At 46.8% G+C, this 14,356-nt stretch overlaps 1 protein-coding gene across 20 annotated transcripts in view; it reads left to right on the top strand.

Annotated features, from left to right (window-relative positions):
• The window catches only part of CACNA1G (calcium voltage-gated channel subunit alpha1 G), a 146,278-nt gene that overhangs the window by 66,472 nt on the left and 65,450 nt on the right, over positions 1-14,356 (top strand). For all 20 annotated transcript variants that reach the window (XM_064395827.1, XM_064395830.1, XM_064395824.1 and 17 more), the window contains exons 11-14: positions 10,916-11,067; positions 11,600-11,785; positions 12,900-13,014; positions 13,706-13,861. In XM_064395827.1, coding sequence (XP_064251897.1) covers positions 10,916-11,067; positions 11,600-11,785; positions 12,900-13,014; positions 13,706-13,861 — 609 coding nt within the window. The remainder of the gene's footprint in view (positions 1-10,915; positions 11,068-11,599; positions 11,786-12,899; positions 13,015-13,705; positions 13,862-14,356) is intronic.

Genomic DNA, 14,356 nt, shown 5'->3' with positions numbered 1-14,356 from the left:
GCCTCTGCAGCACTGTGGGTTCAAACAGCTGCGGCTTTGCAAAAGATTGTTCTGCCATAGAGCAGGAGTAAAATATGCTGCTAAACCAGAGGGTTTCTGTGCTGCTTTCCCCCCAGCCCTGGCTGCAAGCCAGGCTCTGTTCCATAATATGCTGCTTTTATTTTCCTTTTTTTCCTCCAACTCCTTTCTTGGAGTGAAAAGCAAAGGCTTTAGTATGAGGCGTGATGTTGGACGCCTCAGTAGGGGAAAGAATTCGGCAAGGGCTTCCTTGAGGAAGGGCTTTGGGGGTTTTGTTTTTGTTTTTAAAATCTGGTTCACATTGAGCTTCCTGGCTGTTCTGAGTTTCCTTGTCTGAACTCGCATTGTATGAACTATACCCTACATATTCTTTTGTTTAAATAGCGCTTGAATTTCAGCTGCCGTCTCTGCGGTGTTTTGCCATTGTTAACATAACAAGAAAGAGACTGGAGAGTCCTTCCCTGGCCTCTCCAAAGCTGCAATGGGTTCAAATCCCTGCCTGGGTCTTGTGTGGACTTGGATCTAGATTGATCCAAAACCCTGGTGTCTCTGAAAGAAGGAAGAAAGAATTGGTTCAGACCTGTGGGGAGCCTTTTGTTGATTTTTAAGAGCAAATTGGAGAGGTGACGAAGGTGGATGACTCTCTGAGACAGCACCCAAGGAGAAAAGCTCATTATCCATGGGAGGCAGTTCTTCAAGGAAGTGGGATGAGGGAATGCCTGACATGTCCCAGCATGAACGCAGCCATTGGAGGACCCCCCGCTACAGCAGCGTGTTGTAGGGATCCACAAAGCCACAGTGCCTGAAGCCAAGGTGGGCAAACTCCTTCTGCAGGAGACAGGAGCAGCCTAAGCCCATGGCAGTGTCTCTAGCTGAATTCCTGGTACATCCTGCTGCAGGGGAGAGAGCAGGGTACAGATGATGTAGGGTTGTCACTGGTAACATTACGATCTAATAGCTGCTGCGGCATGGAAATATCAACCATCTGTGCCAAGGAGTCAAAGGAAACCTTGCTGGCAAAATGCATTAAAGTGTCTATTTATGTAAACAGTCAAGGCTTGAGAACAAGAGGGTTGTCTTAATCAGCATCACAGAACATTAAATTTTTAGATATCCAGTGTGATGGAGAGGGGAGGTGAACAGTTCGAAAAACTGCCAGCATGGAGCAACCATTAGGCTGCAGGTTCAAGTATTAATAATAGTCACCCAAATGGTATTTATGTACTTCTGCTTCTGCCTGAATTCAATGTGCAGGGAAGAAGGTAACTGAAAATTATTAGTTGTCATAACACCCACTGATTGATTTCTCCATGTGGGAGGAAAATTGGATTGTTCCATGGAGAAATGGTGTAAGGGAACTGGGCAATGGGGGTGTGACAGGTTGGTGCCCCAGGTCTCAGGATGTTTGTGTGTCCAAAGTTCTGGGCAGACTGGAGAGTAGCCGGTCTGGATCCCTGTATAAGCACTGCCTCAAAAGATAAGGGCATATTTGGGATGAGAAGTACTTTGCTCCCAGGACTTGGTGGTCAAGAGCATCCCAATCCCCACCAGTTTCAAGCCCAGCTGAAAATTTTGCTGCTGGTGGATGGCAGCTGCAATTTGTCAGGTGTGTGGAGGCTGCTCCTTTGACAATCCCTAAAATGAGATCTTGTCCAGTGCTTGTTCACCTCCTGAGGAGGCTGTGGGAGATCCAGAGATTGGTTCAGCTCACCCTTGTCTGGCTACATAGGGCAGTCATGGACAGCTCCGTATTCCTTCCAGCCTCAGTGGCTCCATGCCAAATCAATCCAGGACACACATATTTTGGCTTCTTTGATGTGCATGGATTTGTGTCAGGTCCCCAGGTCAGGAAGGAAGGGAATTCTTTTGTTTTGTAAAATATTTCTGGTGTCTCTTCCATCTCTTCTGAGTTGCTCCTGGGGTGCAGGGACGCAAAGACCTGTCCCATGTCCATGTCCATGTCCCAGCTGGTGCTGCACCAGGGGCTCTCTGCATCACACACTGATGCAAACTGGTGCTGCACTCCTTAACCCTGTAGCCCGGCTGTCTCGCTCCAGCTGAATGGTACAGACCAGCTTTGTGGTGAAATTTCTCATTTGATACTTCCCCGTAAGAGTCTGATTCATTAGGCTTTGTTTAGAAGGGCACTTACACAGGTGTGTGTATCCCTGAGTCGATGAAGCAACCTTTCCTTGGAATGCCTCCACCTGCCCAGGGCTCTTCCCAGGAGCTCACAAGGCCTCGTGTTCATGCACTGCCTTCTCTTCCTACAGAGATATCTCCACTTCCACTCAGGTGCACATCCCACATCTCTATTTAACTCTCTTCACATCTCTCCAGCCCTATGCCAGCTGCTCTTAGCCAAGCAATCAAAGCCTTGGCAGGTCAGCGAGGCTTTTCCCTCCCTCAGCTCCTGCTGGCTTTGCCCAGTGTAGGGCTTGGAGCTACTGTCAACTTAATTCCTTGACACTCCAGCAGCAAGGGGCACTCCCATGGCAGGAAAATGAGGTGCCCTATGGGTTTGCACGCGCTGTATTAAATTAGCTCCTGCTTATGCAGAAATTACTCTCATTAATGGCTTGTTGTTGGAGACTGGAGGAGTGGATGCTAATGGAAGCCATCGGAGCTGTTAATCGCTAGGATTACCGACTTCAAAACCAGTTCTCTGTTTGTTAGTGGGGGTAATTCTTTTTATGGACCTTGGGGGTTCTTCTGCTTCTTGGGGATTGGAAGAGTTTCTGAGATCTTGTAGAAACTCGCATGTTTTAATTGACCCACTTGTGAAGCTCTTCCAGGGATAAAAAATGCCACGGTCCTCTTAGTCATTAAAAATGGGCTGTGCCTACAAAGCAGACTTTATCCTGGTTCTGGAACCTGAATTATTTGAAAATTAAATGAGATTTCATGCAACTGGAAAGGTTATTTTTTATCAGATAAATCAGTTCTCTGTATGCTTTTGGAATGAGTCTATATAGATTCCTTGACACCTGCTAAAGTTTTCTTCAGCTCCCTGGTTCTGGAATCATAAGTGTCAGTCCTTTCCTGTTAATTTAGTTCAGAGGCTGGAAATACTTGGGCTGCCTTAGATCCTATCATTACAGCTGTTGTTTCAGCTGCCATCCATACCCTCCTGTTATCTCTGCCTAGACAGCACTGAGAAGAGACTCCAGCTAGGTGAAATGGAAAAATGATGTGCACTTTCAAAACTTGCTTCATCTCTGTATGGATGAAAAATCAGTGCTCTATGCAGATAACCAGGCATTTCTTTCTGTTCCTTCTTTGATTATTGTGGTTGTTCCTTTGGGTGGGATCCAGGAAATTCAGCTAGAGCATCTGGAGCACCCTCAGCTTGCACCACAAACACTTTCATCTGTAAGCACTTCTGCTTGTTGGTGTTTTCCCAGGGATCAGCCCATATTTTTCCTCAGTTCTCCTGGTAGAGGTTTGTCCCAATGTTGTTGGCACCCATGACTCTGCCCTGCTGCCACTCATGTCCTCACAGAGCCCATCCCTACCCTGCTCAGCCCCCAGCAGGAATGGGGGCAGCAGCCGAGTGCTTTTTCCCTCATCTCTGCTGGATTTCAGCTCTTTGTTGTAATTGGTTTTTTGCTGATGTTAGGAAATGAGCAGCTTTTCCCCCCTGGATGTCTGTCAGCATTAGAGATAGTGTTACCAGCATCAGAAAGCCAGGTTCAGCAGAACTGCACAGGAGCTCTACAGTGACAGCATTTTTCTTTCCCTCTTTTTATTTCCTCCCTCCCCCTGGTCCCTTCTCAAGTACTAATAGGGAGATAAGTTTCAAACTTGGTTTAGATTAACCAGAAATAGAGGGCTTTAAATCTTAAGTACTTACAAGGTGTGACCAAGTAGAAATGCAGCTTTTGTTCAGCTTAAGCTCCCGCAAAACCTGGGCAGAGGGATGAGCTGGTTCATGTTTTTCTTGCATTTTCTGCAATAATACTCATCCAGAAATCTCCAGGCAAGAATATGTGCTGTGCCTCCAGAGAGTGATAAAGAGAAGCCAGCTGCAGAACTTGGTGGAGGAGGGTGTGATCTGCATGCCCTGTTTGTGGGTCTGGGCAGCATGGTTCATGTAAGGTCCCTTCAGGGTGGGTCGATGAAATTCTCCATCACATTTGGGGCTCATCCCCTCATTTGCACCCTGCTCTCAAAGTAGACAGGTGGGGGCTGGGACTCAGCCCCAAAAGGGCAATCGGGGCCAGGGAATTCAGGTTTTTTGCCATGGTTCCTCAACAAAGATGTGTTGGAGAGGAACATCTTGCAGCAGGAGGTTCCGTGTCCACAGGACTCAGCTCCTTCTCTCTGCAGATGTGGGCTGGGAAGGGACACTTGTTGATTGGAATGGGAAAGGCTGGGTGGAAGACAAGGAGATTAGCAGAAGGGATGGAAGGGGAATCCCTCCTGTGCACACAGCTCTGATTTCTCTGAAATGAAAGCTGCTTTCCTCCCTTTCTTACATCATTACTTGCTGTGGCATGAAATATTCAGCCTCCATTCAGCCTGTAAGAAAATCCTTCTTTCCCATGCAGTGAAGGGATGTAACTGGACTTGTTAACTTGTCTGAAAAGTCATTTCCTTATAATAAATACTTACAAATCCTGAACATCCCAGCTGTCCTTCTCCAGCCCACTGAGCAGGGAGCACGCTGCCCTTTTCCATGTCTCCAGCCCCAGGAGGAGCAGAGCAAAACCTGCTGCAATCCTGCTACTTTCCAAATCGTATTCTTTTACCAAGTTGGCAAAGGACAAGTAGAGGAAGCCTATCATACCCCGATTAAGCATGACTCAGGTTTGCTCTGCTGGACACAGGACAGTAGTTAAAGCCTGATACCTTTTAAGGAGCCCCAAAGACAATGAATGTCACTTCTGAAAATATGTGTGGATTGAGTTTCTATTTATAAAGTTGCAAGTGGCTCCGGAGCCAACAGGAGCTGTATTTACTGGAGGGAACTGAAGTGGCGTTTTGGATGGTCGTGGCTGGGTGGGTGCACTGATACAGGGGGATTGATGTGGATGTGATAGGGGCAGTGCCTGGAGAAGGCTTGTGGGTTGAATGAGGACACAGCCATGAGCTATCAGTCATGGGGAACTGAGCGTGGGAGAGGGCAAAGAAAGGGCACCTCGTTTTGTTAATTAAGAGCTGCTTCTGTTCATGAGAATTCCTTGCATTTTGCCCCAGGACTTGTGGTCTGGCTTCTGTTCTGGGGTGGACCTGGTGTGTGTCTGCACCCACATGGGTGGAGAGGATCTTAACAGAGCAGTGTCAAGTTGAAAATCCTATCTTTGTGTGACCCATTTGATTTTCTTTCTTATGTATATATATCAGAAATCTGCAAGCGATGAGTCAGTAAAATGTTGTTGGTGCTTCCTGTGAAATAGCTGAGGTCGCTATTTTCTTTCTGTGTTATTTTTCCTAGTTGCCATGGCAATGATTTCAGAAAGGTCTTATTCTTGCAGCAGTTTGAATGGGTTGGAAGTTTTCACGGTCTTCTGGATGTGCTCACAGAAGTAGAGCGATATCTCAAAGATATCCGTTGGGATCAGGAGGGATCTGCCTCCTGCCTGGTCGTCCCAACCCTCGCTCTGAGCTGTGGTGAGACAGAGCGGGGTTTTCTGTTTTGTTGTTAGCAAGATAGAGATGAAAGACCCTGGGTGCTTCTGTTCTTTTGTGTTGGCATCCCAGGAGCAGGGGCTGGACAAGGCCAGGCTTGCCTGCAGCCTGGAGCTCGTTGTCTGGACAAGGGAAGTGCAGGATGGATGGAAATGTGCCAGCCATACCCATGGCACTGGGTGCAGGTCTGATGATGATGATGAAGACCCTGTGTCCTAAATGGGTCACAGCTGGAGGAAGGCAGGAGTGGGAAGCCTTGTAAGCTCTGGGCAGTGTCTGCCAGGGCACTTGGTTGAACTTCATACAACAGCAGAGCTTGTTTTTCAGAAATTGGGGAACACAGGCCCCATGGCTTGCATGGCCCCAGCTCCAGTCCTCACCTTCTCCCCAACTCGGTGTCCACAGCCTCACTTGCTCAGCAGACACCTTGGAGCCCTGTGTGCAGGAAGAAGAGGTAAAAGCCCACATAGAAATGCAGTATGTCACTTCTGCCATTGGAAATCTCTCTCGTTCATGAGCTTCTACTCAACTTTAAAAATAGGGGGGGAAAAAAGAGAAGGAAATGCATTACAGCCTATTTCTGATTGCCAAAAGAGGGCACGGTGCTGGTCCAGCTTTGAGACACCTCTTGAGGCACTCTGGGGATGTCTCCCCTTGCTTCCTCCCATCCCCCTGGCAGTGCCCTGCTTGGTGCCAGACAGCCTTGCCTGAATGCCCCAGACAGGGTGCAGAGAGCATGCCCTCCTGGCTGCCACACTTGCTCCCTGCCAGGCAGGATCAGCTTTGGGTGGGTGCCCGTGCTCACCTCCTCTCTCTGCCCCAGCGATGCTCTGTATTTTCTGAGCGGCGCTGCCCTGTCTGCTCTCATTTCATGTGCTGCCACAGCTTGTCAATGTGCTGTTTAGTACATCAACAAATCAACACCGCGCAAACAGAAGGCTAACAGGGAATGATTTATCCAGGACAACATATCTGTGTGTCCAGCAAGGCAAGATGTCCTGTAAACAAAATTCAGTGTTTACTGAGGGCTCATCGGCAGAGCTGCTGTTTTGTACCAGAGTTGAATTACACTTGGATCTCGCTCTTTCTGGGTGTTGCTCGTTTAATCATAGGATGCTTTCCTTTTAATTAGGCGCTGCTGCTACTGATGAGAGAATTAGCAGACTCTTCTTTTAATGGAGAAGCTGAGGCTGTGGCAGCTGTGCTGTAATGGGGGTGGTGGGCAGAGGCTTTCTGCTGCATACAAACCCCAGGCTCTGCACCTCAGTTTCTGCTTCCTGAAAAATGTCTTTTTACAGTGGTCCTGGAAGGTTTTTTTTTTTGTCCACAATATATCATTTAGTCAAAGGAAGGATGTTACATCCCCCAGCTGCTGTGTTGTGGCCCTCAGAGAGAAAATCTGAGTGATTTTGCCAGTTGTTTTCCTCCCAGCCCAGCGAGGATCCATGGAGCTGGTTGTGTGCCAGGAGTCAGTGACTCTCTCAGGTACATGATGTCTACAGCTGGTCGATAGTGTTTTGATTAGACAGTTACTGTCAGAAAATGTCATTTGAAGCTGTTTGTGGGAGAGGAGCAGTTTCAGTGGACTGGCCTCAAAAAAAACCCCAATTTTATTGGAATATGTTGTCTGAGGTGTTTGAAATGTCCATTTGGGGCGTTAGTTCCCTAATGGTTGCCATTGGCTCCCCAATGACAGCTGGGGAACAAAAAGTTCCATGTTCTTCAAGCTGACTTTTATTTATATTTGTTAATTTTGGTTGATTTACAGTACAGACCAAAGGGATAAAGGAAAGGGGACTGAAACAGAGGGAAGAACCTCCAAGATTTTGTGCATTGTGTCTTAGTTTCCCAAGTCTGAAATTTTGAATTCTTGTTTGGGATGGGATGAGGATTTCAATTCCCATGGGAGAGAAAATAATGTTCTTGTTGTACTATAATGATGTCTCAGGAAAGAGGTCTCAGACATATTTGTGATTTCTCTAGAGTAGAAGCATCTTATAAAAAATCTTATTATCTTATACATCTGTGGCTGAAGGAAAATCCCATAGCTGGCATTCTTAGAAGGGTCTGAATCCCCACTGCCTGGCTGAGATTCCCCGGGGCAGGATCATGATCACAGCCCTCCTCTCTTGGTACAAATAAATCCCGTGGTGTCATGGCAGGGGTCCCCCATGGAGCAGCTGCAGCTCTGTGTCCCTTGAAAGGGATGATGAGCTGCTCCAGGGGACTCATGAGCTGCCCTGGGGTTCCCTGAGTGGGACTGAGGGTCTTGAGAGGATGCCCTGCTTCACAGAGGGCTGTGAAACCCCCCAAGTAATTTGCATTGCCCCATCTCAACTGTTTAGGGATCTGTAGTTTCCCAAAGCGAAATAACTCAGCTGATTTCAGCCAGGTCAGAGTGGGGTGTGCTTCCAGTAGATGCTCAGCTTACCCAGCCCAGCAGAACTACAGGCTGCTCTGGATCTCTTCACTTTTCCTGGATGGATGACATGGAAGTTTTCCCTTTCTCTTTCAATCCAGTTTAACCAATTAGTTTTTTGGATATTAATTCTCACCTCTGGTTCAGGAGTTCCCACTCTTCATTGTTATTATGTCTGCCCAGTGTCTCAGATATTGAAACTGTTTCCTGCAAGAGAAGTGGATAGGAGTATGTGGAGGAGGAGTGGGAGGGCAGGTAGCTTTTTTGGGGTGAAGTATTGGGAGGCAGGTAGATTTTTTCCTGCAGTGTCAGCATAGGTTGACCCATAGCCCTCACAAACCAGTGCCAGGGCTATTTGGGTGTTGCATATCTCCTGAGTTGGATGCTCTGGGAGGGAAATTTCATGGGCCAGAGGGGTCACAGCCCCTCCAGTGTGTGCTGAGGATCTGGGAGAATTGCAATGTAAATGCTGCTCCCCCTCTGCCTCCCCACTTCATCACCCAGCTATGCCCTGCCAGCACCTCCCATCTGGATTTGCACATTCCAGCAACATCTCTGACCAGAAAGTGCCCATGAAGTCCAGAGTTTCATTAATCCATGCTATTAACATGTCATCCCTTCCAAGGCTGCTGGATTTTCCATGTCAGCTCCCGTGAGGAAAAGATGTTGTGAGATGTTGGGTGAGGGGTTTAACTGGGTTGTGCCTGCAGCTCCAGTTGGATTTCACTGTACCACTGCAGAGGTGGAACACAGGGTGGAATTCAGCCTTCAGGGTCCAGGTTGGTGGTGCTGATGGATGAGAAGGAATGCTTCCAGGAACACATCTCCTTTCCAGCTGTATCACTGAGGTGCTAATAACAGCACAGCCTGCCTCGGCACTGAGGCTCTCATGAATGAGTTGGCATTTTTTTGTGAGTAATGTAGAATTGTAGTTATTTCAAATTGTCCTGAGGTGCAGCTTGACATATAAGTTCTTGGCCTATTTATTACCCCGTGTCTGAGTGTTCCCATAGGTATTACGGCATTAAACCACGGCTGAATTTAATATTGGGAGCTGCAGCGTTTGTATTTTAGCTCTAGATCAGCAGCAGGTGATTTGGGCTGTGTGCATGGTGCGTTTGGCAAGCTCTAGCCAAGGGATCTGTTCTTCAGCAAGGATGTTTGAGGTATAAATTGTGTTCAACACCCTCTTTTTTTTAGTTTTTTATTACATTTTCTTTTAAATGCTGCTGTTTCCTCCTTTGCTATCTGTGTCATCACAAGCTCCTGCCAATATCCGTGCAGGGATATTATCCGTGCAAGTCCTCAGGGATTCACTACCTTGTTGAGATAACACCACACCAATTTCAGTCCCCATCTACCCTCAAGCTGGGTTGGAGGAACTTGAGATGCAAAGGCTGGGCCTGGGTAGTTTAACCCTTGGAAACAAATATTTGAATGCCTAAATGGATTTGTCTGTGTTTTTGCCAGCATGTATTTATGATCCCCTTGGTCACTGTAGTTTTTTGAAGCACGGTTGACCAAGTGTTGATCCTGCCCCTGAGGTCTCCACTCTTGTGGTTGCCATCATGTTGGGGCTGGGTCACCTCAAGTGAAACCCTACAGCCTGTGCTGTGGTGTAGCAGCTCCTGGTCTGTCACAGGAAGTTTTTGGCCAGTCATGAATGTGTTTCATGTAAGTGGAAGGTGCAGTCAACTGCATGTGTTGTGTTGTCTTCTGCTCGTGGTGTGGCTGCTGTAAGCATGCACATCTGGCCGTAACCCATTGTGGTGATGGTCCAGGCATCTCAAGCCACATGGGGGGTTACAAGTTAGACCAGCCAGTGCCAAAATACCCCAGGGGAACCTAGGAGCCACTGTGTGTGAGGTGTGAGGTGAGCTGTGCCAGCCCAATGCTGTGTGCCACCTCAGCACTGCTGATGTGACCCCACCAGGATGTCAGCTCCCTGACTTCAACGAAGCCTTTCAGCAGAACCAAGCAGCTGCAACTGTGTCGTGGGGTTAAACGGGGAGAAGTGATCTTGTATGTGGATTCTGTCTTTGCCACTGACTGATCCCACGCAGACTACACCACCAGGTTTTGTCTTCTGCCATATGTTTTCCAATAATGCCTGCCCACCTGTCGGGGAAAACGAAGCACTGGGCATCTGCAGGCATTGTTGGGAACCCTCTGTGAAACATGCTAAAAAAAACCATAAAAGGCATTAACTTAGGTCTAAGACTACCAGGAGTCTGTTTGTTAAGTTTTTGTGGTTTTTTCATACCTCTATTTTCAGATTGCCTGTCCTGAAATGCCAGCATCGGGCCCTTCCTCAGCTGCAGATTTGGGGCCACCTGATAATGAGATTTCTTTTGAGTAATGAGATTTTTTTTTTGGAGCCATTCTGGTTATATCACCTCAGATCTCTGCTTTTGAAAAATCTTAGCTCAAATCTTTTGATGAGCTACTAAATAAAAAGACAGGCCCTAAAGGGATATTTATGTGAGAAAATGCCTGACTTTCCCTTCTGCATAAGGAGAATCAGTGTGGGGGATGTCAAAGCATTAAGCCTCAGTACATGCCACTCCTGCCTAAACCTCCTGAGGTGGTACTAAAGCTCTGATTAATGTGAAGTCCATGTCCAGATTTACCTGGTGAATTTACAATGGACTTCTAAACCTTAAACACTCTGAAAGTATTTTCCTTCCAACTCCTGGGCTTTGAGTGAGTTATTGCCATTTTCTCACCACATCATTTGCATCAGTATTCTCACACTTGCAGTATTGGGGCTTGTTGTGTTTCCATGTGTGATTTCTGGATATGGAGCTGGCTGTTTGTTTTCTCAATTTCCTCCTCTTCTTTCCCCAGCCGGAGGAACTTACCAATGCCCTGGAGATCAGCAACATCGTCTTCACAAGCCTCTTTGCCCTGGAGATGCTGTTGAAAGTCCTTGTTTATGGTCCTTTTGGCTACATTAAGAATCCATACAACATCTTTGATGGGATCATTGTGGTGATTAGGTACAAACCTTGAGCTTTCTTTATGTGTGCTTCTCCTCATTTGGGTGTTTAATTAAACAGAAAGCAATGGAGAGTTGGCATAAATACCTTCCTGTGACGCTTTACACTTCTGTCTGTAATTAATGCACTTATGCATGATTGCTAATACATATCTTGGGATTATTTTGCGGTCATTTTAGAGAGAGGCCCAAGCAGAAAGCTATCAGTCCTGATGTCTTGGGATAGTCTGGGATCCAAATGGCACAACCAGTGCCCGATTAAGTATCTCTGTTTTTTTGGCACATGCAAAGGCTATAATTGCCCCTGCAGCTGCAGTCACTGATTTCCAGGCATATTTTTGACACTCAAGTAGGGCTCTGCTCTTTGCAAGCCTGGACAGAGTCCAGATCACCGCGGGCATTGGCAGCACATCTCTGCCCACTTTCCGTCTCTCTTCCCTCCGAATTTCACCTCCCGTTCACTGCCCCTCCTCTCGGCCTTTGCAATTAGGCTTTGTCTGTCACCTTGCATTGACACTTTTTGTCCTCCTCAGCGTGTGGGAGATTGTGGGCCAGCAGGGCGGGGGGCTCTCGGTCCTGCGCACCTTTCGTCTCATGCGGGTGTTGAAGCTGGTCCGCTTCATGCCGGCATTGCAACGCCAGCTCGTCGTCCTCATGAAGACTATGGACAACGTGGCCACCTTCTGCATGTTGCTGATGCTCTTCATCTTCATCTTTAGGTGAGTGTTTGCAGTTCCCTGTCCTGAGCCTGCTCTGGGTTTTTAGATGGGATCCCGTGATGGGATGAGGAGGTGGCAGAGTCCGTACCAGAACACGGCTGTGCTGAACGGTCCCAAGAACAGCATTGCTGGCTGTGGTTTGCTGCCCTAAATTCTCTCAGTTAGCCAGATGAGATTTCTTTGCAAAATGGTTTACAAAGAAAACCTTTCAGGCTGGATGATTCCTTGACATCACCCCAAGACAACAATCCCGTTACTTACCAACTATCAGAAAGTTTGGTGATAAAAATATTACCAAGAAGAGGATGGTGTTCCTAAAGGAATGTCAGACATGGTGGTGCTTGTGCTTTTTCATGGCCTCGTCTTCAGACAAGTAGAAATGTTACAAGCAGGTTTGGCATAGCCCTGTATTTTTAGATTTTGGTCTAGATTTTGAGAAGAGCCTTCCTCTTTCTACAGCCAACTGTGGTGTTTGGGCAATGCAGGCACTGGGAAGGCTGAAGAGAGACAGTCTCTTCCAGGGCATAATGTCTCTTCTTCCAGTGAGACTCCAAAACTGCCATTTGCAGGTGTGGTGCTCAGTAGAGCTGTAAATAATTTGATTATTCAGATTACTAGCGGAGAGCAGGGAAAAGCAGATTATTCTTTTAGTATCTATCCATAATGAAAGGTATTCTGTTCTTCTGTCAAAATTGAAAAAGCTGTTTTGAGTCCCCTGATATGTCTTATTCAGGCATTTCACAGAAACCCTTTTTGTCTTCCTAATTCATTTGAAGCATATTTTGCTGAAAATGTGTCATTGCAAAACAGAAAGTCAAAACATTTTGTTTAGAAAATGTGGAAAGACAATGTTTTGACTTATAAAAAATGAAGCAGAAGAAAAATAAGGAGCAGACATACTTTTTGGTTGAAACTCCTTGACAGATTTGACCTAAATTCACAACTGATTTGCGTGATCTCAAGGCATGTTTTTCAAGGAACAAAGGATCCATCTTTTTAAAAAAAACATAAACAGGAATTGCTCAGGTGAAATCAGGAGAGAGTCACCCTGCTGTGTGATTACTGATTTGTGTGGTGGTCCTATTGTCAAGCCCCTGCTTCCTGTCACTTGCAGCATCCTGGGCATGCACCTCTTTGGCTGCAAGTTCGCTTCGGAGCGGGATGGTGACACTCTGCCCGACAGGAAGAACTTTGACTCCTTGCTCTGGGCCATCGTCACTGTTTTCCAGGTACAAAATGGAAAATACAACAACTGATGGGCGTTTTGAGACTGCAAAGACTTGGGGTTGTTTTCCAATGCATCCAGGAGGGTTTAGTGAAGCCCCATGCCATGGAAAGGAGATGACCCAAAAACACAAGTGTAGGTTTATGGGGGCTTTCAGACTGTTTTCCAGACTAAATCAGAACCCTGGTGAGGAGGGGCTGCCAAGTCAGGAGGCTCTTGTGTTTGCAGGGTATGGACTGGGTGGGTGAAAGTAAATGTAGAGGGAAGGGATGGAAAGGAGAAGGTCAGGACCATTTGTAGTGGTATTTTGACAAATAATGGAATCTGGTTTAAAGCCAATACATGCAGTTTTTTTGTTCTAGCAGCTCTGGGCCCTTTAACCCTGGGATCTGTGAAGGACTTTAAGTCCCTCTGGCTGACGAAAGGAAAGGTCTGAGCAGGGTGATGTTACCCTCCCTTATGGCTGTCCCTGGACATGGGGGACAGGGCAGTTTGCACAAGGTCCTTGCTGGTGGTTGGGAATCACAGTCTCTCTGGTTCTCTCTCTTCTGTGGCTCAGAAGGGATTTTTCCTCTTGTAGTTACAGCTACAGTGGAAACCCTAAAAGCAGGATGCTTCTCTGGCCTATCCAGAGCGTGGATACCCAGCATCCTACCCTCTAGTATCTGCATAGTCCTCATACCCTTCCTCTGCAGATTTTGACCCAGGAAGACTGGAACAAGGTCCTTTACAATGGCATGGCCTCCACCTCATCCTGGGCTGCTCTCTACTTCATCGCTCTCATGACATTTGGGAATTACGTTCTCTTCAATCTGCTGGTGGCCATCCTGGTAGAGGGTTTCCAGACAGAGGTAATGTCCTCATGCTTGTGCCTTTGCTTTCTTCTCAAGTTTTAGGACCTCCAGATCCTGGAATCTGATTTCTGAGGTGGACAGCAATACCTTGACAGAAGTGGTGTGGGAAAAAAATAGGGTAAATTATTAGGTCTTCTTATTTTTTAACTTCTTTTGTTTCCGTAGCCATGGTGCAATTTAATACAACAAACCCTCTAAATGAAGGGCATAAATGAAAAGCACTGTTAGCATTAATGCAGGAGTGGGAACTGAGGTGTGAGTCAGGCACTGCGGATGGATCACTGCTGTGACAGTCTCTTTGAAACAGTTTTCACCATATTTGTCATCCAGATTAAAGGCCCCTCCTGAAAACTTACACAGGCTGGTAAGAGATTAGTGACATGATTATCTTTTTTCATGGTATGCATTCACGGAGCTCTTCCCGTTTCCAGCCCTGCAATGCTCTGTGTATTTTAAAGTACATGATTTCTGGTCTCTGCCATCTGCTTCATC

This window comes from Passer domesticus, chromosome 20 (genome assembly GCF_036417665.1).
Source record: "Passer domesticus isolate bPasDom1 chromosome 20, bPasDom1.hap1, whole genome shotgun sequence".
In the NCBI taxonomy this organism is placed as follows: Eukaryota; Metazoa; Chordata; class Aves; order Passeriformes; family Passeridae; genus Passer; species Passer domesticus.
The sequence above is the reverse complement of the archived record's forward strand: the minus strand, read 5'-3'. Positions and strand labels throughout refer to the sequence as shown.